Below are 26,897 nucleotides of genomic sequence, written 5' to 3'. Positions count from 1 at the left end.
GACGACGGTTTTTTTTATAAAAAGGGTCGTCTATTATTAAGTAAAGACGACCCTTGTTATATGAAAATGGTCGTCTATTATGAATTAAAGACGACCCTTTTCATATAAAAAGGGTTGTCTATTATGTAAAGATGACGGTTTTTTTATAAAAAGGGTCGTCTATTATTAAGTAAAGACGACACTTTTTATATGAAAAGGGTCGTCTATTATGAAGTAAAGACGACACTTTTCATATAAAAGGGTCGTCTATTATATGTAAAGACGACGATTTTTTATAAAAAGGTCTATTATTAAGTAAAGACGACCCTTTTTATATGAAAAGGGTCGTCTATTATGAAGTAAAGATGACGGTTTTTTTAAAAAGGGTCGTCTATTATATGTAAAGATGACGGTTTGTTTTTAAAAAGGGTCATCTATTGTGAAGTAAAGATAACGGTTTTTTAAAAACAAGATTTAACGGTTATTTCAACTCTGATTTTGATGATTTTTTACAGCTACACTCCTTGACCCTATATGAATACAATGACTGCATTCGATCGTCAATTTAAAATATTTACACTAGTGGATACCACAAAATCTTATGTTATGTTTAATGAAAGTATAAATAAACTCTTAATTGTTAGTGAATATATTGTTTTGATGGCATACGCATTCTACGAAACTAGTTTCAATGATCCAATCGTCAAACTTGTTTGTTTACACATCGTGATCGTATACGCTAAAAATCGGGAAAAATAAATAAATCAAAGATCAAGTAACGGGACAAAACATTTCGACGGTTATAAACGAAAAATCAAGATTTAACGGTTATTTGAATTCTGATTTTGATAATTTTTTACAGCTACACTCCTTGACCCTATATGAATACAATGACTGCATTCGATCATCAATTTAAAATATTTACACTAGTGGATACCACAAAATCTTATGTTATATTTAATGAAAGTATAAATAAACTCTTAATTGTTAGTGAATATATTGTTTTGATGGCATACGCATTCTACGAAACTAGTTTCAACGATCCAACCGTCAAACTTGTTTGTTTACACATCGTGATCATATACGCCAAAAATCGGGAAAAAAAATAAATCAGAGATCAAGTAATGCGACAAAACATTTCGACGGTTATAAACGAAAAATCAAGATTTAACGGTTATTTTAACTCCGATTTTGATGATTTTTTACAGCTACACTCCTTGACCCTATATGAATACAATGACTACATTCGATCATCAATTTAAAATATTTACACTAGTGGATACCACAAAATCTTATGTTATATTTAGTGAAAGTATAAATAAACTCTTAATTGTTAGTGAATATATTGTTTTGATGGCATACGCATTCTACGAAACTAGTTTCAACGATCCAACCGTCAAACTTGTTTGTTTACACATCGTGATCATATACGCCAAAAATCGGGAAAAAAAATAAATCAGAGAACAAGTAACGGGACAAAACATTTCGACGGTTATAAACGAAAAATCAAGATTTAACGGTTATTTTAACTCCGATTTTGATGATTTTTTACAGCTACACTCCTTGACCCTATATGAATACAATGACTCAATTTGATCTTCAATTTAAAATATTTACACTAGTGGATACCACAAAATCTTATGTTGTATTTAATGAAAGTATAAATAAAAAGGGTCGTCTATTATATGTAAAGACGACGGTTTTTTATAAAAAGGGTCGTCTATTATATGTAAAGACGACGTTTTTTTTATAAAAGGGTCGTCTATTATATGTAAAGACGACGGTTTTTTTATGAAAGGGTCGTCTATTATATGTAAAGACGACGGTTTTTTTATGAAAGGGTCGTCTATTATATGTAAAGACGACGGTTTTTTTTTATAAAAGGGTCGTCTATTATATGTAAAGACGACGGTTTTTTATAAAAGGGTCGTCTATTATATATAAAGACGACGGTTTTTTTTTATAAAAAGGGTCGTCTATTATTAAGTAAAGACGACGGTTTTTGATAAAAAGGGTCGTCTTTTAAAACACGCGAAAAAATGGCCGCTTAAGTGAATTCGCGCTCGACAAATTTTCAAATTTTCACCCGTCTTTGAAAACCTTATCTCTCATTAACAAGCGTCGTCTTTTAAAACACGCTAAAAAAAGGCTACTTAAGTGAATTCGCGCTCAATAAATTTTCAGATTTTCCCCCGTCTCTGAAAACCTTATCTCTCCCTCCTTGAAACCCTCCTGCACTCTCTAAAACACCCTCATGAAACTCTCTACAAAATCATCAAAAAATCGATATCAATGAAGGAGTTGAGAGATTGAGGTCTTCGCAGATCCATAAGATGTAGAGGGAGGTTCTGTATTTGAGAATCAAAGCTGGTTGAAAGGTTTGATTTGAAAGATCTCGACCTTCACTTTCTTCAAAGAAGATCTCGCTCTCAGGCACTCAACTCGCTCATCAAACTCAGCGACTAGATCTAGAAAGACTTATGGAAATCGGTCTATATATATATATATGTTTGTTCATGTATTGTGCTAATTTCGTGGGATTTAAGTGAGTTTCTCATTTGGGTTTTTTATAAATATGCACAGCCGTCCCACAAGGCCTTCGTAATCAAGAAGAAGCTGACGAAGAAGATGAGGCAAAACATACCCATCCCTCACTAGATCCGTTTGTTTTTGGACCGACAACATCATCAGGTCCAAAATACTTTTTGTTTTTGTTGTTTACTTTAATTATTTTGGAATTTCATTGTTAATTTTCTGAATCTCTGATTTTTCATTTGTTATGGTGCCACCACAAGAACAGGTTATGGTGCCACCACAAGAACAGGTACTTTGCCAATTATGCCAATTGTGTTCTGCTGTCATTCTAGAGCTGCATAGATCTTTTTGCTAAGGTTAGGTTACTACTAAACAAGTTTATGTTTAAGAGTATTGGGGTCTCTTTCGTGCAGGTCTTTCCTTTTCCGACACCAACAACTTGGAAAATGTGCAAGAAGGCAGAGCAAGTCAACCCAAGAACAAATTGATGAAGTTAAAATCAAATTAGTAGAATTTGTGAGCTTCGTTATTTCTAATTATAGGTAGGAAGTATGTATGTAATAGAATAAAGATTGGTTGACTATGTAATAACTATTGACTCTTCAAAAAACTAAAGATAATAAAACGATGGTTTTATTGGAAAAACCGTCATCTGTATATATTATCAATGACCTCTTTTAACACCATAACGTCTTTTTATATACAATCAACGACGGTTTTACTAAAAAATCGTTGTTTTAGAGTTAATAGACGACAATATTTCAAGAAATCGTCGTCTTCACATTTAATAGATGATGGCTTTTTAACAAAACCGACGTCTTTGGATATAATAAAACATAGTTCTTTACTTAATAATAGACGACCCTTTTTATAAAAAACCGTCGTCTTTACATATAATAGACGACCCTTTTTATATGAAAAGGGTCGTCTTTAATTCATAATATACGACCATTTTCATATAAAAAGGGTCGTCTTTACATATAATAGATGACCCTTTTTATAAAAAAACCGTCGTCTTTACATATAATAGACGACCCCTTTTATAAAAAAACCGTCGTCTTTACATATAATAGACGACCCCTTTTATAAAAAACCGTCGTCTTTACATATAATAGACGACCCTTTTTATAAAAAAACCGTCATCTTTACATATAATAGACGACCCCTTTTATGAAAAAACCGTCGTCTTTACATATAATAGACGACCCCTTTTATGAAAAAACCGTCGTCAAGAAACACAACCTCCCCTCCTACATATTCATCAATGCCTCCCCCTTTAATCAGTTTGCCTCCATGGTGAATCTCAAGACTAAATTTATCAAGATCTGCTAAGAAGAAATAATTAATCAATGCCAAAAGCCTTCTTTTAACTTAATTATCTTTTTTTTATATCAGCATCACATACCTAAAAAAAATTAGGCAAAAAATAGACCTAACAATTAAGTAAGAAACAATACATAACTCAACTACTATTAAACAGAGTAGTAGTACACGACATATTTCAAAAATTCTCAAACCAAATAAAACAAATATGGTCCACACCAAAGACAAACTGAAAAACATAATCATATCAAACTTTACACTTTAACAAAGACTGAAAAATTAACCTGTATACTTTGGCTGTTTCTCCCCCCCCCTTTCGAAAGAACTCCTCGGGCTCATCCATCTAGTCACTTTTGTAAGAAGAATAATGCGTACTCTTACGAACCCAGGTATTCCTTTTGCAGACCAGCTTTATCAATTCAATACCCAAAAAACCCTAATTGTGCCAACTGAAACCCCCAAATAGAGAGGAAGGCCTGATGAGGAAATGGAGGGAAAAGGTTATATACTGCAGATTAGAGCACCAAAATGGAGGGAAAGGGTTCTGTCAGTTGGGTTTGGGCAAAAAGGTTGCGTGGAATGATGTGATTATCCTTTCAAGAAGCTGGCTGAGCACGTTAGTTTAACTTCAGTTTTAACAGAAACTAACAGAAGGACTATTTTGATGGGTTGATGATAACCTGAAGGACGATTCGTGATAATTTTGTAAACCTAAAGGACCATTTGTGATAAAAAGCCTAAAGTTTATTTCCTATATAATCTGGATTCTGGAGCAATAAAAACCTTACCACAATGATTTCAGTGACAAAATAATAATCTCATAAAATAATGGTCATTGAACAGATAATTCTATTATAATTAGTTTATAAGGTTACTTCAGTATAAAGGAAAGGAAAGCATAATAATCTGATGGAAATAGAACTCTAGGGGCTCGTTTGGTACACGGGACTGTCTTGGCATGGACTATGCTTAGGGACTGTCTTGGCTTGGCTTGGCTTGGTCTAAGTTGGATAACACTTATCCTGCGTTTGGTGTACGATTGGACTAGGACTAGATTTTTTATTTTTTATTTCAAAACTATCTATGTATATGTATGTATGTATAAATACATATATTATGTATGTGTACATATGTATTTTATAATATATGTGACATGTATGTGTATATACATGTATATATGTATATTATAAATAATATAAACATATGTATATATATATATATATATATATATATTATACCCATGTATATATGTATATTTTATATATAAATATATAACATATATATATATATATATATATATATATATATATATACATACATTATACATATATAATATATGTGTATATAGGTGTATATATGTATATTATAATATATACATGGGTATAATACATACATATATATATATATATGTATTTTATAACATATATATATATATATGTATTTTATAATATATATATATATATATATATATATGTATTTTACAATATATTATATATATTGTAATATACATATATACATGTATATATATGTATATATATATACATGTATATGTATATACATGTATATGTATATACTAGTATATATATATATATAATATACATACATGGGTATATATACATGTATATGTATATAATATACATATATATACATGTATATACATGTATATATAATATACATATATATATATATGTATATTATATATATACACGTATGCTATATTATATATATAATATATGTATAATATATGTATATTATATTATAATATATATTACATATATACACGTATGCTATTATTATAATATTAATCTGTATATGTGTATATGGGTATATTATAATAATAATATACATGTATATATGTATATGTATATATATACATATATACATATATGATATATTTATGTGTATATACATGTATATATGTACATTATAGTATATGTGTAAGTAAGTTTAATAATAATAATATATGTTATTAATTTTACAATATAATATATGCATTTTATACATTGGTCACCATTAGGACTAGCTAATCCTCCCTTTCCACATGGGATTAGTAGTCCCCTCCTAAGGAGGTGTTTTTGGTGGGCCCGGTATTAGCAATCCCATCTAAGACTAGGATTAGATAAAGCAAACATGGTACTAAATTTAGTCCAAGCCAATCCTGTGTACCAAACGAGGAGGATGAACTGGTGCATAAGAATCTTGGTACATTTACATTTATTCATTAGTTTCCTATTGTACGTAATATAATCTAGTATTGAAACTGATTCTAAAGTTAATTTTGGAGAAAATAAAAAAGACAAAAAGCAAACAGCAAACAGCACGAAATTGATTCGGAGCATATACTTAGATTTTGTTAAACCTAAACAACAATCCATTGTCGTCCAGCGGTTAGGATATCTGGCTTTCACCCAGGAGACCCGGGTTCGATTCCCGGCAATGGAACTTTTTTTTTTTTTTTTTTTTTTTTTACACAAAATCCTAATAAATATCTTTTCAAATCAACTTATAATCAACATTCCGTTGTCGTCCAGCGGTTAGGATATCTGGCTTTCACCCAGGAGACCCGGGTTCGATTCCCGGCAACGGAACTTTTTATTTTTTCTACTTTTGTTTAATTTTTTTTTCTTCTACAAGAAGCTAAGAAAATGGGGCATGGCAAGCTCCCATAGGTTGAAGTGAAAGAACAGAAGAAAGCGCGTCGCAGTGGATAATCTCTGTTCTCCTTCCCAAAATCCCAATTCCATCGATTTGGGATCACTTCCCTCTCTGCCTCAGTCTCAGAGCAGCTTCTGAGCACTTTCCCCTTTTCCTTTCGAACAATCAGTGAGTCCTCTCTCTCTCACGTATTGCAGAGTTTTGCTGCTTAGATCGATCAGTTCATATCAATCTCGCTTAAATTTCATTATAAGTAAAGGACTACTTTGGGTTCTTATAAATTCTTGGGTTGTACCAAAGTTGCTGTCATAAAAATGATTTCTTGTTTTCCTTGGATGATTAATTTTAACAATTTTTCTGTTTTTGGGTAGGTTATAATCCCATTTAGCTCCCTCATGTCGCTTCCAAATGAAGGTGATATGTCTTCTTCCTCTGATACTCAGGTATTTATTCATTTACATTCAAAGGAACACCCTTTGTTCCTTCTTTTTATTTTGGTTTTGTGGTTTCTGACCCAGAAGAAGGTGATGGATTTTGAAGTTTTGTTTTGGGTCTGTATGAGAATGGCTTGGTGATTTTTGTGGGTTTTCAATTGTTATGTCTTGAAGTGCATTGATATGCATCTTATCAACCTATAGACGGTTTAACAACCTTATTTAAGGACTGATTATGTTTAGTTATAGTTGATGCACCAGTTCAAGTCATTAATCAAATTTATATGTTCTTGACATCACTAGCTATAGTGTTTGATAGCCAAGTAGTTTGTACTAGTAAATTGTTCATTGTAGATTGTGGACATGGTCCTGGGGCATCATATGCTTGGTTTGCTGATCACTGCTTTTGGGTAAAGAGCAAATGCTCGTGATCCAAGGGTTGTGTTCTGTAGTTACCAAAACAGAACAAAGGAAAGAAAATATGAATTTGCTTATCTTAATGGAAGCAAATGATGGAATTAACATTTCTAATATATGTTTTACACAAGGGATATTCAAAGGTCAATCCCTTTGGCATTATCATAAGTTGCTACTTCAATGCACTATAAGACTTTTCCGTTCATAGTGGAATGGTTCTTGTGTATGTGAAGGCTAGAATATGGATAATTCAGTGTTATTCTTGGTCTTGTGTAATGTAATTCAGAACATAAAAATTTGAATATTTCATCTGTGCATGTAAAAATCAGCTGACAATATAGTTCTCATAGTGCCTTTCTCTTCTGGCTTGTGGTTGCAGATTACGTCACATATTTTTGGGGATCTCCTTGATTCCATTATTGTTGATGTTGCATCTGAGTGTCATCGAATAGCAAAGTTGGGTCTTGATCGTAATTTTGAAGAAGAGGAAGAAGAACTAAGGCTGTCAGCCCAAGCACGGGTAAGGGTAGCTGATCCTAGTAATAGTGGTGAAGCAAATAGCAAGTATGTGGTTGACATATTTGGACAGACCCATCCTTCTGTAGCCAATGAAGTATTTGAGTGCATGAATTGTGGTCGAGCTATCATGGCTGGGAGGTTCGCTCCTCATCTGGAGAAGTGTATGGGAAAGGTGATTCTCTGATATCTTCATATGTTAGACACTTGTTCGTATTTTATGGTTAAGAAGACAAAAATAGAAAGTTCCTTGAATGAGAACGCTAGGGTGGAAACTAAAAAATGTTTTGGTTCTTTCCTCCACCACAGGGTAGAAAGGCTCGTGCCAAAGTGACAAGAAGTAGTACAGCTGCACAGACCCGGCAGTCACGAGGCAACCCTGCTTCCACATACTCCACTTATTCTAATTCCAACAGCACAAGCCGGTTATCAAATGGAACATCCGGTGTCGCAGGGGAGGAGTATTCAAATGGTGCATTGGAAGAGCCATAAAACATTTTAAGCACTGGTGAGCTACTTGGAAGCAATGGATATCGTTACTTGCTTAGATCGTCATGTTTGTGTAAAGTGAAGGCAAATTTTGAGTAGGCTTTTGTTGGTTTAGGCACTGCGATATAATCTGACTTGGAGAGTATAGTGATCACATTCTTTTTTTCAGTATGAAGAAGAGCCTTGTATATAACATTCTTGACCATGTCTCGAATGATAATTTGGAATCTTATACAAGTTGATTTCGGCTTCAAATTCTAACTATTTCCTGAGCTATCAATACAAACGCGATAAAGGTCTTGAATTGAAGGGATTAAGGAACCACCTCTTCCAAAGAAGTGGAAAAATAAATTGGTGGGGAATGCATGTTGAAATACAACATAAAGCACTTAGTCTCCAACCACAGCTTTTGACGAGGAGCAACCGTTGGTATAAATGTTTGATGTCAACTAGAACTTCTTTGACTAATTACTCTTCGGTTTAGTTTAAGTAGTAAGAGTGTGAGAAAATGGGTGATGATTGGGATAAATTAAAATGTTCGATCGTTTCCATGACTAATTTTGTTGTAGGGATTACTATACTTTGAATAATAACATGTTCCTTTGGGAACGTATACACAGTGATAGAGGCAACCAATGAAATATTGTTAACATTTTATGTGGTATGATATTGCAGAATGAATCATAGCTCGGATCGGAACTGATAAATGTAATAATGGGTATTCTATACATAACCTTAGACTTGGCAAACATGTCGTATTTGTCTTTCTCGTGTCGTGTTTATGTCAATCTGCTTTCTTAATGGGTTGACACGAATACGACATGTTGGGTTAAGGGGTGGAAAGTATCATACATGAACACGATCTATTTCATCCGTTAATAATAGTGATTCATTTTTTAAAAACATGACTCGTTTCACCCGTTTTAACATACATGACTAGTTTCACCCTTTTTAAAATAAACTATATTTCTTAACTAATTGTTAAATGAAAACAAAATACCTCATATTAGACAATAATAAAAATGAAGTTTCAGTCTTTAAATAAAATATCTTGAAGCAATACAAAGTAATATCCTTGACTAATCCTTAATGATACTTAATACAATAGAAAAATGATATGAAAAATTATTTTCTACACACGTGACATCATAATCACACATTTTAATTACTTTCTCATATAGTATACCCTTTTGTTTTGGTTTTCCTCCAAAATCTTATTATTTATAACATTTGCAACCATGACAGACTCTGTACTTTACCAATGCATTAAGAATGTTAAAAGAAACTCTTAACATTAAGTTATGGCTGCAATAAATGTGCAGCTTATGATAGATATAAAAGTTTTGTGTCATCAAATGGAGTGATAAGTTAAATTTGTGTGACTAGCTATCAAAAAAAAAAAACAAAAAACAAAAAAGTTGTGAATAGGTTTCTTGCAAAATTATTTTATTAGTAAGGGCACATCAATATTAATTTTGCATGAATATTATATGATATTAGTGAAGCAGAGATTTGATATAGACCTCTTTCGATGAAGAAAGATACAAAAATAAAAAATAGAGTTCCGTTGCCGGGACTTGAACCCGGGTCTTTCGGGTGAGAGCCGAATATCCTGACCAACTAGACTACAACGGATTTAATGACAGCATGTGTGCTTGAAATTATATTAACCATGTACGGATTCCTCACCTTCTTGGGTTTCCCTGTCAAAAGTAATTTGACGCCTCTTTTCCTCATTTATTTTGTTGGGGTCCATATGATGGACTCAACACAGGATTTCCTAGCAGCACACACTCCTCAGCGTCCAATCATTATGAATTTACTATCCATAAGAAAAGGTTGAGAAAATACAAAATTGGTCGCGCATATATGCATACGACTAGTGTAGTTTGATGTTATGGCCTTTAGCTGCCGAGTGTTACAAGTTTGTACTTTCTCTGTTTGTTAATGGTGAGCTGGTTTTTCATTTTTGTGCCTAGCTGCTGGTTTTGCTTGCCTGTCTTATATGATATATATAAGTCCTCTTCTGATAAGCATTTGAGAAACACCCTTTAGGGTCAAATATGATTTCAGATTTAAATTAAATATAGCACGGGTGAGTTTTACAAGAGTGTCCCTCAAATAAGCTTAAATGAAGCTCACTAGATCACTAGCTTTTCAATGGCAGTGTGACAAATAAATGGCTAAAATCTTAGCTTAGAGTATGAAACTCTGGAATCCACCAGGAAGATATGAGGAAACCTCAAGATTTATTTGATAAACTGGAATAACAAAACATAATCCTAACCACATGTAAAGTATGTTTAAATACTCCTATAAACTCTAGGAATAACGAAGGAGTTATTTGACCCAAAAAAAAAAAAACAAAGGAATTAAAATAGGAAAATAACAAAGTTTCAAAAAACTGTAGAAACTATATTTCAGGCTACTAAATGATCTCGGATGCCCGAAAAAGCCCATATATTATAGCAAAGCTATGTGTTTTACTCGTGACTCTGTTCTCTTCGAATAGACAAATCATGGGCTCGATTCTGAGCTCGGAGCTCAAATCTACAGTTTACCCAAGTTGCCCTTGTGTGCGCGTCGCTCCAGCTCCTCTTCAATTACTTATGCCATATGTTCTACATCAATAACCTGCATATTTTATGGCATAATCCAACACCAATTGTCAATTAGAAGACTAAAAGGAGAATACAATTAAACAAGTCTTCTGATTAAAAAAGAAAAGGAAAAAGAAAAAAATAGCAAGTCTGCAACCACATGAGCTATATCTAAATCATTCCCAGCTCCACGCTTATGCTTCATCATTAAAGTCCATCATCCTAAAACAAAATGAAGAAGACTTGCTTTAGCATAATAACCATAACATGGAACAAATATAAGATGAAATTTAATCAGTACGGGATCCAGTAGACATTATAATAAGCGCATCTATAACTCATTCTCCACAAACGAAAACCATTGCTCCATTGAAACCAGATTTCTTTTTCTCCTACACTGAGTTCCAAATACTATCCCAAAACAAAGATGATTATGATTTATGTTTGGGTTTCATGGGAATGGCTTCCCAAGACAATGAAAATGCTTGGCTTTTTACGTGTAATCAAGAAAAAGTCATTTCTCTTTATAATTCAATCATAATTTGACAAGTGTTTCATTATTTTTTATTTTTCTAATGACAAGTTTCCTTATAGCAAGCCAAGATGAGTCAAGTTGGGATTGGCTTAAACATTGATTTCATACGATCAGTAATCAGTTGGCTTGAATTTACAAAAATTTCAAATGAACTTCAAACACAACATCGCAAAAGTTTCCAAGAAAATTAAAGTGATTTGAGTTTTATCACTTTATAACTTGTAACTTACTATTCCAACCAAATGAAAAAAGAATTTGATTCGCAAACGAGTAGTCTCATGTTCGAAAGAAAGTGTGCGAATAGTACAGCTGCGTGGCAATATTGGGTCCTTTTTTATTAAAATTAATAGGATGGCCGCCTGGCTATACTGGGGGCCCTTTTTTAATTTAATTAACAGTATAGCCGCTCGGCTATACGGGGATTCTTTTTTTTAAAAATAAAATGTATTGCCGCGCGGCTATACTCCGATGTTTTTTTAAAATGTTTTTAATTAATTGTATAGCCGTGCGGCTATACGTACGGCTATACGTATGAAATATGCTATGAATTGAATTTTTTTTAAGTACAGCCGCGCGGCTATACCCTATCAGTCTATAGGATTTCTAGGTTTACCCGCAATGCAAGTTTCTTACTTGCTATCGAAGTTGTTAGCCATTTAATTCTTGTTGGTTTCCTTCCTATAATTTAGCCGTGTGTTATAACTTACTTATATATGTTGCTTGGTCTCTAGCGCCAAGAGCCGTCGTATTATATCACAACTGCGGATCCGGGCACCATATTTTTAACACAAGTTTTGACACAAGTTTTAGGCCTTTAGATCTATAAACTTTTAATGGTTGTGATGTATTTTCATTTCTCAAAACAATAAATTTTCTTCAATTAATATTTATACATTGGGATTAAAATTCTGATACTATATTAATTAAGAATTCATTCTCTCTCTCATCTCATTAATTATTTTTATTTAGTTCTTTCCCTTTCCCACTAGACTCTTTTGTTCCATCGCAGCCTCTGCATTTTTTGCTCTCTCTTTCTTCTACATTCATCATCCACCTGCGATCTTCTCTTCTCTACTAATTAATTTGTGGCTTGAAGCAAATGAGAGGGGGGGGGGAAAAAAGTAGCTATATCTTCTATATGGTCTGTTGGAACAAAGAAATCTTCCATATTTTCTCTACTAATTTGGATTTTCTTCGAGTTTCTCATATGCTATGCTATGTTTTAGCTTTAACTTATATTCAACATCTAAATAACCAATATTTATTGAAAAAATTTATTATGTGATAAAAATAAAATATTACGAAGAAGAAACTGGATTGTACGTTACTATAGATTAAAATATAACATTTTTTTTTTTTTTTTTAAAAGTAAAAATTATTGGTGGGAAATTGTAAGACGTAGAGGGGAGATGAATGAATGGAGAAGAAGAGAGAGACATAGAGATGTAGAGCGACGAAGGGAAAGAGCCAAATAGGAAATAAAGAGAATGAAAACTAAGGCGCGTTATTTCCCTAACTCTGAAGTAATTTTGATTGAACAGAAACAAAGACCCAGTTTCTCTCCAACGCCCACAAATTGGCTAGATTTATGTGATTTACTATGCAACTTGTTGTGTAGATTATTAAAACAATGATTTATCAATATAAATCTTAACTCTAAGGATTAATTGCTAGTTTGTGATTTGGATGGAATGGTTTGCTGAAATTGGATGGCTAGTTTGTGATTTCAGGGTTACTGAAAAAGCAAGAAGAAGAAGAAGGGAGGTGGTGTAAATGAGAAGGCACGAAGAAGAAGTGCCTTGTGTCCTTATTTAAAGAATAAAATAATTAATTTGTTTAATCACATCCTTTGATAGTGGGCTAATCCAAGGGTTTAAAGCTTGTGTCAAAATTTGTGTCAAAAATATATATATATATTTGTACTCATAACTTTCAATGAAATTCAACATCCCAACAATTCTATCAAACATAAATAATTATGTGAAATTCAACATCCTATAAAACTTAAATAAGTGTCAGATATGGAACACAATTTTACATCTAACATAAGAAATCAGCTAAATTAACTGTGGAAGTACAGAAAAAAAAAACTGCTTTTTAATCTAATAGATGTGACACACTAGACACAAAATCCGTACTTGTACTCAATAAATTATAATAATTTAAATAATTTAAAATAACTATGTTGTTTAGGTATAGGAAATCTGTAGATGTATTGTGCCAGGTTGATGGTGGTTCAACTGACCAAAGATATGTTAGTACAAATATTTATAGGAACTATGGAGGTTGGAAGAAGTATCTCCAATGTAATGAACTCGCTAGAAGAAAAGAAAAAGATACAATGGCTAGGGACCCATATCCTAGCCAACTGGTTGATTCAGACTCGCTGAAATCGCTACATGATCCAAAATCAACTGGACACACAATTATTACTATACACGACATGTTGAGTGCCCATCTTTTAGTTCCGTCTTCGGCCAGATTTTGTTTGTCTTCTAGAGTTGGCAGGAGAAGATTGCTTTGAAGAAGGTACAGGCAAGAGTGTTCCCCCTTTGATGCCATCTGAATCCGTCATGTGATTAAGTGTTTTTTGGGCTTCGATGTAGACTGTAAGATCTCTAATCTGTCACCACCATCATTTAGACTTGTTAAGATGAGAAACCAGCAACCTCTAAATAGTGGCTAACATGCAGAAACTCGTAACATCAATACCTGTTCTTCCAGATCAACCATCTTCTCCTCTCTTAACCTCAGTAATGCAGCTTCCCTAAAAGGAGTTTAAATCATGGAGGATATAAAAACCAAAGAATCCAGTTCCGCTATTAATAATCACAGACTTGCCTCTATGCCATATCCTATAGATCTAGCACTGGCACATGGGTCCTGAAATGATCGCTATCTGTTGTGTGGGAGAGGAGGGGACAGGATGGGAAGAAAGAAACTAACAGAAGTTTTGGCAAATACTAAATGGCTCTCCATATTTCACTTTCAGATTTTGGACAACCCCTTATTACCGTCATGGTCCTATCCGAAGTGTTAGTATCTAAACAAAGGGAGACTTGACATCCATCAATGAAGGAGAGAAAACAATATGTACCTCACTTCAATTTCCTTCAACTTCCTGCGCCGGGTTTCTTGGTCCTTGATGAGATTACGGTTGATCTAAGAAACAAACACAAAAAATAGGCACAATAAAATAAAATGAACTTTCAGAAAGAAAAAAAAAATTTGATTTCACATAAACACAGTACTCCAATGCCAAACCCCAAAATAAAGACGAGCACATTACAAACTCACATCTTCAACAGCATTTCTTTCCTCAAGACATTTCTCTAGTTTCGCTTGAATATCCAGCATCTTGGAATTTACAGCCTTCTCCACTGCTTCTAAAATTGAACTTTCCTTTTTACTTTTGGCCTCCATAAGTAGAGCTTCATAATACTGAATTCAAAGAAAAAGAAAAGGATATTACTTGATCAACAGCCAATTAGGTAGAGGGAAAAATAAAAACACAAAGAAGAAGTGGGTTTGGTGACAACCTACTTGTCTTTGAGTCTCAAGCTGACTTGCAAGAAGTCGGTTATACTCGTCTACAATCTGTTGTAGCACAACATCAAAAGATCAGTTATGTGAATAAGAAAACATCAAATAATGGATAGTGCAAGGTAGAGTAAAAGTAAAAAAAAATTCTTCAAATAAATACATACAGTTTCAACTTTGCTGCTATAGAGGGCTCCACTAATTCCAGAATCGTCACTGCATTCACACCTGTCACAATCCCCTTCCACTGACAAACATTGAGAATCCGTATCAGTTATTAGCTTGCCATCAATTTTCGATTGGTTCAGGCGGTGAACATAAGCATCACCAACGTAATCCCAGATCTGCTGCCTGTTCAACTCAAGAGAATAGCAATGTTGTGTATCCTTCCAGTGCCTAACAGCATGGCCTTCTGTATATCTTTTTGAAGAACAAATAATATCAATAATTTTCCGTGCTGGACAAATTTAATTAAGACAACGCCATAGCTCATCAAGTAAATGATGCGTAGGCTATATTGTTTTCTTGCTTTGGAGACAGAAATAACCAAAGATATAAGAAGAAAAAAGAGTGCATCATCTTTACCTTCCACATCCTACAAAACCACATATTACGCAAACCCAGGGATTCACAGATATTCCACATACAGAGCAAGCTGGCTTTTCATCCTGCTGCTGACAAAATCGGCAAACCTAGTGGCACACAAATATTAAATCAGCAACTTTCTTCTATATAGCTGGACTCTCAAACTTTGCTTGAGTCCTAAAACATATCAGAGTTACAAAGGGCTCAATGCCAACTCAAGGGAAACTCAAGCTGAAATTGATAAACCCAATTAAGACCACAATCGTTACATAGAAATATTTCATTATAATCTACAAAAGAAATTTATTTATTTTTTCTAACTACTGAAACCATCAGTGGTTGGTCCAGTTTAATGGATTTTGAGTCCCTCAGTACCTGCAAGTAGCAATTGATATCAGTAGTGCAGTCAACAATGCTCTCAACCAAGATCTCTAATAAACTTAAACACATAAGACAAAATTTTGGAACAGAAAACCAACTCACCTGACAAGATAAATAAGTCCATTTTGAAATGCATGGACATTGAAATGAATGGTCACAAAGTGTACTTGCTATTCCACTAGTGTCTGCATCCAATCTCTCTGACATTGAAACAAAAGTTAAACCAAAATCATATAAATACTGGGCACAAGAATATCAAATCTCTGAAAAAAATAAACAGAAGAACCCCCATCCCACCAAACAAAATTGTGACTCACCAAGGCAAACTGGGCAAGTAGGTAATTCAGTACATCCTTCTGGTGGAGTCCCAGCTATTTCATCTGAATCTGTGTAGTCCACAGAAAGCAGAAACAGAATGTGGCACACCTCAGCCTGAAAAAAAACACAAACAAACAAAGAAAATCGCACACATAAGATGTACAATATACATCATACATGAATATAAACGACAATAAGAAAAACTCATTACCTCTCCAGGCGAATACTTCTTCCCATTTAAAGTGTGATAAAATCCGTCGGCGGTCATCTGATTCTTCAGCTCAACTAAAACACTGTACCGATCTTCCATCCCATCGTTCCTAATCCAATTAAGCAAATACTAAATTGGACTTTGTTTGATCACTAAGGAAACAAAAACATAGATAAAATGAAACTTGAATTTCAAACAAAGATATTCACTGAACTGATACATAGACCCTTTTTTTTCCCTTTACTTCACAGCATTGCTTTTTTAGATTGTCAGCTCAAGTTTATCTTTTAAATGTGATTTATTATATTTATGAAAATTATCAATGTAAGCCCGGCACAACTCAGTGGCTCAATTGAAGTAAAATCCTACCCGCGTTTTTTTTTTAATTTTAAAGAAGAAAAAAAACAAATTTTGCTATTTCCTCAATTTCGTCAGAAATCCATTTCAGGGTTTTGATCAAGCAACCAACCGAAGATTTCCTCAATTCAAAAGTTCTTAATTTCTCGGTAAACAAAGAAAATCTAGAAGCGGTACCTGATGAAGACGAGTTCGAGGACATGGTCGACTCGGGACCCACAGAAGCGGATGAAGTCGTCGAAGGAGAGGTAGTTGGGAACAGCAATGACGAAGAGGAGAGTGGATCGAGAGGCAGGACTGTTTGGCAGCGACGAGTGTCCTATGCTTCGGAACAGGTGAGCTATGCCTCTTCGCTCGCTGAATTTGGGGCTGGTGTTAGGGTTTGATTGAGTAGCACTGGTGATCTTGGAAGTTGTGATAGTGGTGAACTCGGCGTCTTCGAGGCTGAGGGGGTGATTGGTGTCCACTGAGTGGACTCGGAGGAAGAACATTGTGTTTTTCTGAGTCGACTTGGTTGGGGGAAAGAGAAAAGAGAAAAAGAAAATAGAATTGACAAATTTGAATGGCAAAGCTATTTATGCTACAAAGCTTACTAGTACGGCTGATTTTCAGACGGATCAGATCGGATCGGAATTAGGGGATTCAATTCCATTCCGAAAAAGTTCAGAGTGAAAATTATTTTCTAAAAACTTTCGGAATTTCAACATTCATTATAATTCGGAAAACTCAGAATTTTCGAAATTATTGGAAAATTTCTTAACTTACATATTTTGGAATCTTTTTGGCAAGTTTCAGAAAATCATTGAAAATTTTAAACATATCTAACGATTCAAAATGTTAAATTTAGCTCAAAATTGAAAAACTATACAGAAAAGCTCGAAAACCTGTCATATGATATTATCCTTTATAAAATAGCTATCTATGTTTATTTGATCATTAAGTCATATCAAATTCAACATAAAACTAGTCTAGTTTAAGCTTAAAATCTCAATATATTTCGAAATTCAGAATTTTCAAAATCTTGAAATACATTCCTATTCCAATACAATTTTTTTTTCATTGGAATTCTCAAATTTCAAAACTTTCAAATGTCGGAATTGATTTGGACTCACCAAAATTGAAAATTTTCTGGACGAAATCAGAATTTTCAATCCAACTTGCACCCCTACGTACTAGTGTTGAGAGTCACTCACTCTCTTAGATGTACTTGGACCATCTCTAAACATGTTAGGGCTTAATTCAAAATTTCACCCTTCAAAATACAACTATTTATTTATGAACCAAACTCAAATTGTTTTTTCCTCCAACCATGCAGACTCATTATTTGAGTCCGCAACTGCATTAAATTGTTTAAAAACGGTTAATCCCTTCTTCTTTTTTGTCGTTTATTTTTCTTGATATTATTTTTGTTTCAACATTCGTGATTTCATTTTTTGAATATTTTAACCTAAAACATCATATAATTTCACTGAAAAATAAAAAAAAAAGTATAACAACATTTTATTTCAGAGACTTCGAAAGTAATAACAAGTAACACATGACCTATATTAAAAACAAATCTAACAACCGTTGGATCTCATAGTCCTCGGTTGGAATTAAAAAAGGCTTATTATCACAAAAGGTCCCTAAGGTTTACGAAACTATCAGATTGCATCCTTAATATTTTTTTGTGTCACTTATGGTCCTCAATGTTAGTATGTGTGATCACAAATGGTCCCTGCCGTTAGGTTCCGTCAAAAACTCCGTTAGTTTGCTGACGTGGCATATATACATATCACAAAACATCCCTGAGGTTAACATATCTATCACAAATGGTCCCTGCAAATTTTTTAAATTTTTTAATTTAAAATTCATAAAATTTTGTTTTTGTTTTTTATAATATTTAAAAATATATATAGTATTTTAAATACATATGATACTATATTTTTGAAGATGAGGGCTCCACATATATGCCACACCAACAAACTAATGAAGTTTTTTTTAAAAATAATCTAAAATTCATAAAATTTAAAAATGAAAAAACCATTTATATAAGGATTTTAACCTTGAGGACCATTTATAAACCCTAAACCCTTGATTTTTTTTCATTTTTAAATTTTATGAATTTTAAATTAATTTTTAAAAACTCCATTAATTTGTTGATGTGGCATATATGTGGAACCCACATCTAAAATAATATAGTGTCATGTGTATTTAAAATACAATGTATATTTTAAAATAATTTAAAATTCATAAGATTTAAAAAAGAAAACCAAAATTTTATGAATTTTAAATGAAAAAAATTAAAAAAAATTGCAGGGACCATTTGTGATAGTTGAGTAAACCTTAGGGATGTTTTGTGATATATATGCCACATCAGCAAACTAACGGAGTTTTTGACGGAACCTAACGGCAGGGACCATTTGTGATTACACATACTAACCTTGAGGACCACCAATGACACAAAAAAACATTAAGGATGCAATCTGATAGTTTCCTAAACCTTAGGGACCTTTTGTGATAATAAGCCATTAAAAAAATAAAAGAACAAGTTGTTCAAACTGAGATATTAGATGCCACACGCTCGTCCTCGAATTTGTGGCCCTCAACTATGACGTGAATTGGGCAATGGTCTGCACAATCATGTGGGCTGGAAAGTGACTTGCGCTTGTACTCCACTTATTTTCTGTACGGGCAAAGAGCCAAGCTACTATTTGGCCTGGGTTTTTGCATGGATTGATATTTGGCCTGGCTGCATGCAATGGTTAGAGAAGGAACCCAAGCCGAAATGTGAAATTTTAATATTTGGTGTGGAAAGTTTGGGGATGGCTTGATAGTGGTCAAATTTGTGTTGACCCAAACAATAACAGCCATTTCTGATAGGACACTTGTTTATTTTGATTTCCTCGAACATCTTCATTGTTTATAACCTTTGCACCTACTTTTGCTTGAAACATATCATATGATGGCAATACAATTAATAATTTATGTATTTCGATTAGAGTAAACTCTTACAAATCAATGTGGTAGTACAACAAGTAGTAGAAAATGGTGGGTGAAGTAATTATAACTGCAATAAATGTGGAACATATGATATGTAAAATTTGTGTGATAGATGTATAGTTGTAAGTTAAATTTGTGTGATTTACAATAAATAAAACATTCAGATTCTTTTGTTGAGGAGAGAAACTCTCTTGCAACGGGTATAATATTTTTTATTTATTAGAAAGATGACATATCATTTAAAATTCATCTAAAATATGAAAATCGACACCACAATCCCAATCCCAATACCTTTCATTATTTTGCAACATAGCATCGGTTAGAAAACTTCAAAAGTAATGAAAATTGGAAGCCACTAAGGTCAAAAATTGACTATTCCTTCTTTCCCTTGCTATGGATGCTGTTTTCTAGCCACAAATAAGGTCAATATGGATATGAAGAGTTATTTTGTGAGAGAAAAGATTTCTGTAATTTGAAGCTAAAAAGAAAAGTGAAGAAGAAAAAATTTATGTGACAATGGAGAAGAAGAGATAGACGTTACAAGTTTGGCGTTGAGAGAGAAAGAAACCTAAAATGCTGGAGAAAAGAAAGTGTTGTGCATATGGCTAAAATAAGTTCCGTTGCCGGGACTTGAACCCGGGTCTTTCGGGTGAGAGCCGAATATCCTGACCAACTAGACTACAACGGATTAGTTGATATAATTGTAATCAATAGCATACTTATAGTATTTACATCTCACACTCTTTTCTTCCTCCAAAAATGATTATGCTAAAAGTGGGGCGGCCTTTGTTTAGTATTAACATGATCTTCAGATACTAGCCCACCAACTTAATTCCTATTTTTACAAAATATGAATAATTTGTCAATAATAATATTATAGTATTTTAGTTATTTGTATCCTCTGAATTTTGTTGATTTAAGATGGTCTCGAGTTATAATTTTTTTTAAATGTTAAAGTATTTATTTATTGTATCAATTGTTTATTGATTATTGAAGTTTGATAGGGCGAGATTAAAAAAGTTCTTTTTTTCTTTTTGCAAAGACCCACTAATGTAGTGGTTTGGAGTAATTACTCTCCTAGGCAAGATCCTGGGTTCGAGTTCTAGCATCCATGTTGTGTGCGTGGGTTTAGTATACTCTCATCCCTCTCAATAAGAAAAGTCCTTAAAAAAGATTTTGCTTTTCAACCTGCACACAAGCATCAGAAGTACGCAATATATGGTAAAACCATATTTACAGATATATAATTTGTTCAAGGACCCTTCCCTCAGTTGCTACCAAAAACACCCTTTCAACAAGCAAAATTGTACCAAATGGGTTTGGGTCCTATGACAACATTATATGTGTGTATATATATATAAGTCCTTCGAAATTTATACAAAACCAGTATAATTGGCTTATCATAATAAGCTTAGTCAAACAATTCCCAATCCTGAGTTATTTTGGTAGAAGATGGCAATGGGGTTGGGGCATTTAGGCTTCCAACCCCCAACTCAAACCTCTCCCATTTTGTAGTGACTGAGACTGCATTGCTGCTCTTCTTGCTGAATGGATTAGAGTTTCTTGCCTTTAGTTTGTCGAGTGTGTCGACAAAGCTCTGCACACGACGAACCTGTGCACAAATATAAAGTTTATAAACATTGTGATTCTCCATTGCTATATGTGAATCAGACGAATTTTTGTCAAGTGAAAATCTCAAGCAGGCACTTCTAAGGCACAGATGGACTAAAAAGCATAAAAGTTGCACACAACTGCAGTCTGCAGGATTGAAATTTCTCTATTTTGCTGCAGGACAGCAAAGCAACAGCATTTTGTTTGTAGTGGTTTTAAATCCTAGGATTCCTTTCTATGACCACTCAAATTATGCACATGTGAAATAATTAGGTATGAATCTGACCCTGGGAGCAAAAGAACCAGCCCCCACCCATCCTTTCGTTCAAATGGAAGAATCTGACCCTCACATCCTTTTCTCAAGTATTATCAACAAACTAAAACTAGATTTCGTTTCAATTTGCACAAACTTGAGCTTCAAATCATACTCACATCAGGTTTTCAGTCTCTGCAAAAAACACTCCATTTTCTAGCTCTACATCACCGATGAATCTTCGATAAGACAGTATGACACTAGTCTAGCTCTTGTTTAACTTTATAGAGCATAAATCTCAAGCATGATTTATCCTAAAGCAACACTATTGTTCAGGACATATGGATAAGGTTCCCATACACATGGAAATCCTATGAATCATGGTAAAGTTTTGAAAGGAAGAAAGTATCACCAACCTCGACCCGCCTCTGTACTTTTGCTTCTCCATCAGCCGCAATTGCATCCAATTTAAGCAACTCCACCATGAGCAACTCTGTTAAGACCCCAATTTCCTTATCTGAAACCTTGGTGCCACTGAGCAGAGTTGCCTCGAAATCAACAATCTAACAACCATTAACAGCGCCAATTAGTTCATAGGATGCCACACGAAAAGTACTTAATCAAACAGCAGATACCAACCTTTTGAGAGAGCTTGTCAACCTCTGCCCTAACTTTGGCAACCTCTTCATATGCTTTCAATACACCTTGATTTTTCTTCATCTCTTCAAGCTTCTTCTCTTTGCTAGCTGGGTCTTCTAGTAATATAATCTTAGACATATCTTTTACACCTGCCATGTGCAAACATTCATTATCTTCCTTCTCCTTCCCTCTAAACAACAACCTTTGCTCCTTTGGCTCCAAGCCAGTCTCATGGGCAAGAACTCTTTTCAAATCACCTTGCATTTAACCAAAAACTAAAAATAAATTCCAAAATGCAGAATGATAAACCAAAAGTTCTACAGTCTACCACACCACATAAAACTCAAAATGACAAGCCGCCCAGCACACCAAAGGATGAAGCAAAGTACTACCCTTAAAAATAAATAATGTGGCAGAATATATGTTTCTGAAGCAAGAAGCAAAGAAAATCATGAAAAATAAAATATGAGAAAAACCCAAGAAGCAACCTTTAATAATTCATGGCATATATTGAAATATTAAAGAAGAAACAGACAACAATGCTAACAAACACTAGGTGAAAAACTACAATTTCACAGATTATTTATCTAGGCCAACAACAACTCCAGACCCAGCATTGTCCATGCATATATTTTTTACAGATTTTAATTATAAAATAAAGAAATTGGCTTGAATGACAATTGTCAAATTTTCCATGAAGGAAAAAGAACCCAACTTGAAAATGAGGAATGTACCCACGAAAATCAGAAAGAAAATAAGAGGAACCCAGAAAGTAAATGAAATTAAAAAGATGAGTACCAAATGTGGATTGAGCATGAACAATGACATCATGGTAATAAGAACCATGAGAAACCTTGATCTTGATCATAGGCCCAGAAGAGGCATCCCCAATGTCTCTCTTTTGGACAAGCATTCCACCAGGCCTCAGCTCCCAATCTATTTGCCTATCAAACCCATCATTTTCAACACCAACTTTTGATCTTTTTTTCATCCTCCACCAAATATATTTACCTGAGAAACATAAAATAAAGAGGAAATTGAATTATGAGAAAATGGAAAAGGTGGAGTCGGTAGAGAGAGAGAGAGAGAGAGAGAGAGAGAGAGAGGGGTCTGTGAGTCTGTGAGTCTGTGAGTCTGTGACTGTGTGATGGGTTGGAGGGTTGAGTAAGCAAAGAAAAGGCACTTGAGGACAGGGACCTCGAAACAGACTCTTCGGAGCTAGCGGTTGGTCGGTATGTACAACTCAAAAGTTGGTATACAGAGATAGAGAGTAGTGCGTCACACTTGCACTTGTGCGACTGGACTGAGAATGTTTCTTAGAAACTAAGTGGGCTTTGTTTTGTGAATATGAAGATTAAGATGTGGGCTTGTTTGAAAGAATTTGGACATGGGTTTGAGGTGGGCTAATTTCATTTTTAACAAAACAAAAACATTTGCTTGGAAAATATGCATTAAATAGTAACTTGAACTCTTGTTTTGATAAAACAGTAGCTGAATTTATAATTTCGAAAAATTTATTAAGTAACTTGAACTAGGGGTGGATAAAATTTTAACTCTTGTCAATTTACAATTTACCGTCGCCATTTATTTTGTTTCATATTCAATTACAAGCTTATTTAAATAGTTTTGTCTAATCTTTCAGATTATGAGCTCTTTTGAAAGAATTTTAACATAGATCTTTTTTGGGCTAACGACATTTCAGGCCTTGCAGATTTAGGGGTATTCTCGAAATGAGTCACATGGTTTCAATTTCATTAATTTTCACCTTAGCGTAAAAGTTTTAAGATTTGATAATTTACACTCTCCGTTAATTTGATCATTTATTCTTCTGTTAAATTGATGATGTGGCAAATAAGGGATCTATTTTTGTGCTGATGTATAAATAAAAATTAATAAAATATTCTTCAAATAATAATAAACTAATATTTTATTGAATAATAAATAAATAAAACCCAGCCTATTCCTACCTCGCACTGAGTCATTGACCCATTTCCCCTGTCTCTCTCTATACCTTCCTCCCTCTCCCTTTTTCTCTCCACCACCACCCAACAGTAGCACCAAACCCATCACCCGCCCAGTCAAGTCGCACCTAACTCACCAACCCACTGCCCATCCACCCCATTGTCGCCCGCGAACTCCTCTGAACTTCTTTTGGCGAGTTGGGTTTGATCCGGTGAGTTAAGCAATCATAAATATGCCCAATTGTCTACAATTATGCCTTTCGAAATTATTTTTAAATCCTAAAAAATTATTTTTGTATTCCAAAAATAAATTTTACCCTCCAAACCCTAAATTCAAGTCTCGAAATAAACACTCTAGCTTCCGAACTTGTTCCAAAACCATTCATAATCCTCGATCCCTAGCCCTAAAACTTACTATAGGGCACTTAGGACCCGAATTTTTGTCGGCATATGTTTGTCTTTGTCTCGACAAAATTTTCATCGGAAAAGCTAATTATTTAATGATTGTAATTAAGTAATATCTTAGCATTATTTAATTACTTTAATTAGTAATTAGCTTTTAGTAATTATTTCTTTAGTGAATACTTAATAATTAAATATTTTAATTAATTTCATAAATTACTTAATAAATAGTATTTAATTATTTTAAATTCTGTTGTGGACTTCAAAAATTGTTTTTAATTTCCAAAAGTATTTTTAAAATAGTTTAGATACACATTGAGGTCGATTTTAACAAGTGGTTTGTTGTCAGAATCTCAACAAATTTCACCGGGAAAGATCTATCGTGACTCATACAAAAAGTTCGTTGGGGTAGGTATATCCATAAAAAAATAATTTACCGAGGTATTTCTATCCCGTCTAAAATTCGTCGAGACATGTCAAGATTAGGTCCTGTTAGGTCATACTAACTCCAAATTGAGATCAAAACATTAATCATAAAGCCCTAGGTCAAGTTACGCGAGTATCCAAACCTAATCGAGTCCTAAGTGACCTAAAGTAGGTTTAGTATTAGGGTTCGAGGCTTGCAAACAGTTTTGGAACAAGTTCAGGCAAGTTTGGAAGCTAGGGTTTTTGGTGCCAGACTTGGCTTTATGGTTTGGAATACTATTTTTAAAATAATTTGTGATAATTAAATATAATCAATTACTATTTATGAAGTAATTTATGAATTAATTAAAATATTTAAAGACTAATTATTCACTAAATAAATAATAATTAAAACATAATTACTAATTAAAATAATTAATCAATTACTATTTATGAAGTAATTTATGAAATTAATTAAAATATTTAAATACTAATTATTCACTAAATAAATAATAATTAAAATATAATTACTAATTAAAATAATTAATCAATTACTATTTATGAAGTAATTTATGAAATTAATTAAAATATTTAAATACTAATTATTCACTAAATAAATAATAATTAAAACATAATTACTAATTAAAATAACTAAGTAAGGCTAAGATATTACTTAGTTACAAATATTAAACTAAACAAACTAATTTTGTATAAAAAAAACTAAAAAAAATATCGACCATATATATATGCTAAGGCTATAAACTAAGGCCCCGTTTAGGATTGTTTTTTTTTCATAAAAAACCTGCTTCACTTTAAAGTTAAGCAGTTTAAGGTGTTTGGTAAAAATAAAATATCCTAATTATTTTAAAAGCATTGGCTTTCTGACAGTAACTTTTAAAAGCAAGCTTTGTGAGTTACTTTTGAAAGAAGCAGAGGTGAGCTTTTAATGAATTTTTTTAATTCCCAAAATAGCATCATTAATTTTTAAAAATGACACCATCTCCACCTCCACATCCAACTCCACCACCTCCACCATCACTACCACTGCCACCACCACATCGTCCTCTTCCTCCTTCTCCTCCTCCTTCGCCACCACCTCCACCTCCACCGCCAACACAACTTCCTCCACATCCAACTCCACCATCACTACCACCACCACCACTACATCACCCTCTTTCTCCTCCTCCTCCTCCTTCGCCACCACCTCCACCTCCACCGCCACCACATCCTCCTTCTCTACCACCACCTCTTCCTCCATCTCCACCTCCACCACCACCTCCTCCTCCTCCTCAACCTCCACCTCTACCTCCATAGCCTCCATCCCTGCCTCCTCCTTCATCACCACCACCATCTCTTGTACAACCACCTTCACTTCTATCTCTTTCACCACCACCTCCACCATTATCATTACCACCACATGATTAGCGCATAATACTTTCAATAACATGTCTATTTTAGTCATTACTCACAGTTACAACAGTTTTATATTAAAATTTACCAAACGGTTTTTACACTGCTTTTTGTACTAACAATACTTTAAAAATATTGTTTATTAAACATGAAGCTGCTTTACTTTACAGCTCATTATTTTCAAAGCACAACAAAAGCAATTTTTTTTTTTTTTTAAATGACAGTAATTTCAAACTGACCCTAAATAATATATAGCTAAGCTAACACGACTGCGCGAAGTTTAGTCATTGGTCCAATTAAATGTTTTGAATATACTCCTAACAAAATTTCCAAGGCAGGCAAATTTTTCAAAGAATAGT

General features: G+C 33.6%; 3 protein-coding genes and 4 non-coding genes across 8 annotated transcripts; 3 read left to right on the top strand and 4 right to left on the bottom strand.

Annotated features, from left to right (window-relative positions):
* Positions 1-6,207: 6,207 nt before the first annotated feature.
* On the top strand, positions 6,208-6,279 carry TRNAE-UUC (transfer RNA glutamic acid (anticodon UUC)). The gene has a single exon. It is a non-coding gene; the product is annotated as a tRNA-Glu (tRNA).
* A 74-nt stretch (positions 6,280-6,353) lies between these two features.
* TRNAE-UUC (transfer RNA glutamic acid (anticodon UUC)) lies at positions 6,354-6,425 on the top strand. The gene has a single exon. It is a non-coding gene; the product is annotated as a tRNA-Glu (tRNA).
* Positions 6,426-6,502: 77 nt separating this feature from the next.
* LOC110758647 (SAGA-associated factor-like protein) lies at positions 6,503-8,603 on the top strand. The gene is made up of 4 exons (XM_021960559.2): positions 6,503-6,660; positions 6,864-6,935; positions 7,723-8,034; positions 8,169-8,603. Exons 2-4 carry the CDS (start codon positions 6,888-6,890, stop codon positions 8,349-8,351), a joined length of 543 nt encoding a protein of 180 aa, XP_021816251.1. The 5' UTR covers positions 6,503-6,660; positions 6,864-6,887; the 3' UTR covers positions 8,352-8,603.
* Positions 8,604-9,910: 1,307 nt separating this feature from the next.
* Positions 9,911-9,983, bottom strand: TRNAE-CUC (transfer RNA glutamic acid (anticodon CUC)). Its single transcript has one exon. It is a non-coding gene; the product is annotated as a tRNA-Glu (tRNA).
* A 3,696-nt stretch (positions 9,984-13,679) lies between these two features.
* Positions 13,680-18,006, bottom strand: LOC110758723 (BRAP2 RING ZnF UBP domain-containing protein 1). The gene is made up of 11 exons (XM_021960642.2): positions 17,053-18,006; positions 16,519-16,627; positions 16,307-16,421; positions 16,092-16,189; positions 15,609-15,715; positions 15,191-15,443; positions 15,027-15,080; positions 14,781-14,924; positions 14,581-14,645; positions 14,196-14,250; positions 13,680-14,106 (listed from the first exon to the last, which is right to left on the bottom strand). The coding sequence occupies exons 1-11, from the start codon at positions 17,364-17,366 to the stop codon at positions 13,945-13,947; spliced, it is 1,476 nt and encodes a 491-aa protein (XP_021816334.2). The 5' UTR covers positions 17,367-18,006; the 3' UTR covers positions 13,680-13,944.
* Positions 18,007-20,472: 2,466 nt separating this feature from the next.
* TRNAE-CUC (transfer RNA glutamic acid (anticodon CUC)) lies at positions 20,473-20,545 on the bottom strand. Its single transcript has one exon. It is a non-coding gene; the product is annotated as a tRNA-Glu (tRNA).
* Positions 20,546-21,076: 531 nt separating this feature from the next.
* LOC110758642 (BAG family molecular chaperone regulator 4-like) lies at positions 21,077-23,561 on the bottom strand. 2 transcript variants are annotated; one of them, XM_088254084.1, is made up of 4 exons: positions 23,159-23,561; positions 22,361-22,509; positions 22,138-22,284; positions 21,077-21,469 (listed from the first exon to the last, which is right to left on the bottom strand). In XM_088254084.1, the coding sequence occupies exons 1-4, from the start codon at positions 23,349-23,351 to the stop codon at positions 21,269-21,271; spliced, it is 690 nt and encodes a 229-aa protein (XP_088110210.1). In that variant the 5' UTR covers positions 23,352-23,561; the 3' UTR covers positions 21,077-21,268. The 2 variants fall into 2 exon arrangements, with proteins under 2 accessions (XP_088110210.1, XP_021816243.2); XM_021960551.2 differs by having other exon boundaries at positions 22,361-22,617; positions 23,159-23,553.
* Positions 23,562-26,897: the final 3,336 nt, after the last annotated feature.

Source organism: Prunus avium, chromosome 6 (genome assembly GCF_965620075.1).
Source record: "Prunus avium chromosome 6, drPruAviu1.hap1.1, whole genome shotgun sequence".
NCBI lineage: Eukaryota > Viridiplantae > Streptophyta > Magnoliopsida > Rosales > Rosaceae > Prunus > Prunus avium.
Note: the sequence above shows the minus strand (reverse complement) of the source record. Positions and strands in the feature narration are given on the sequence as shown.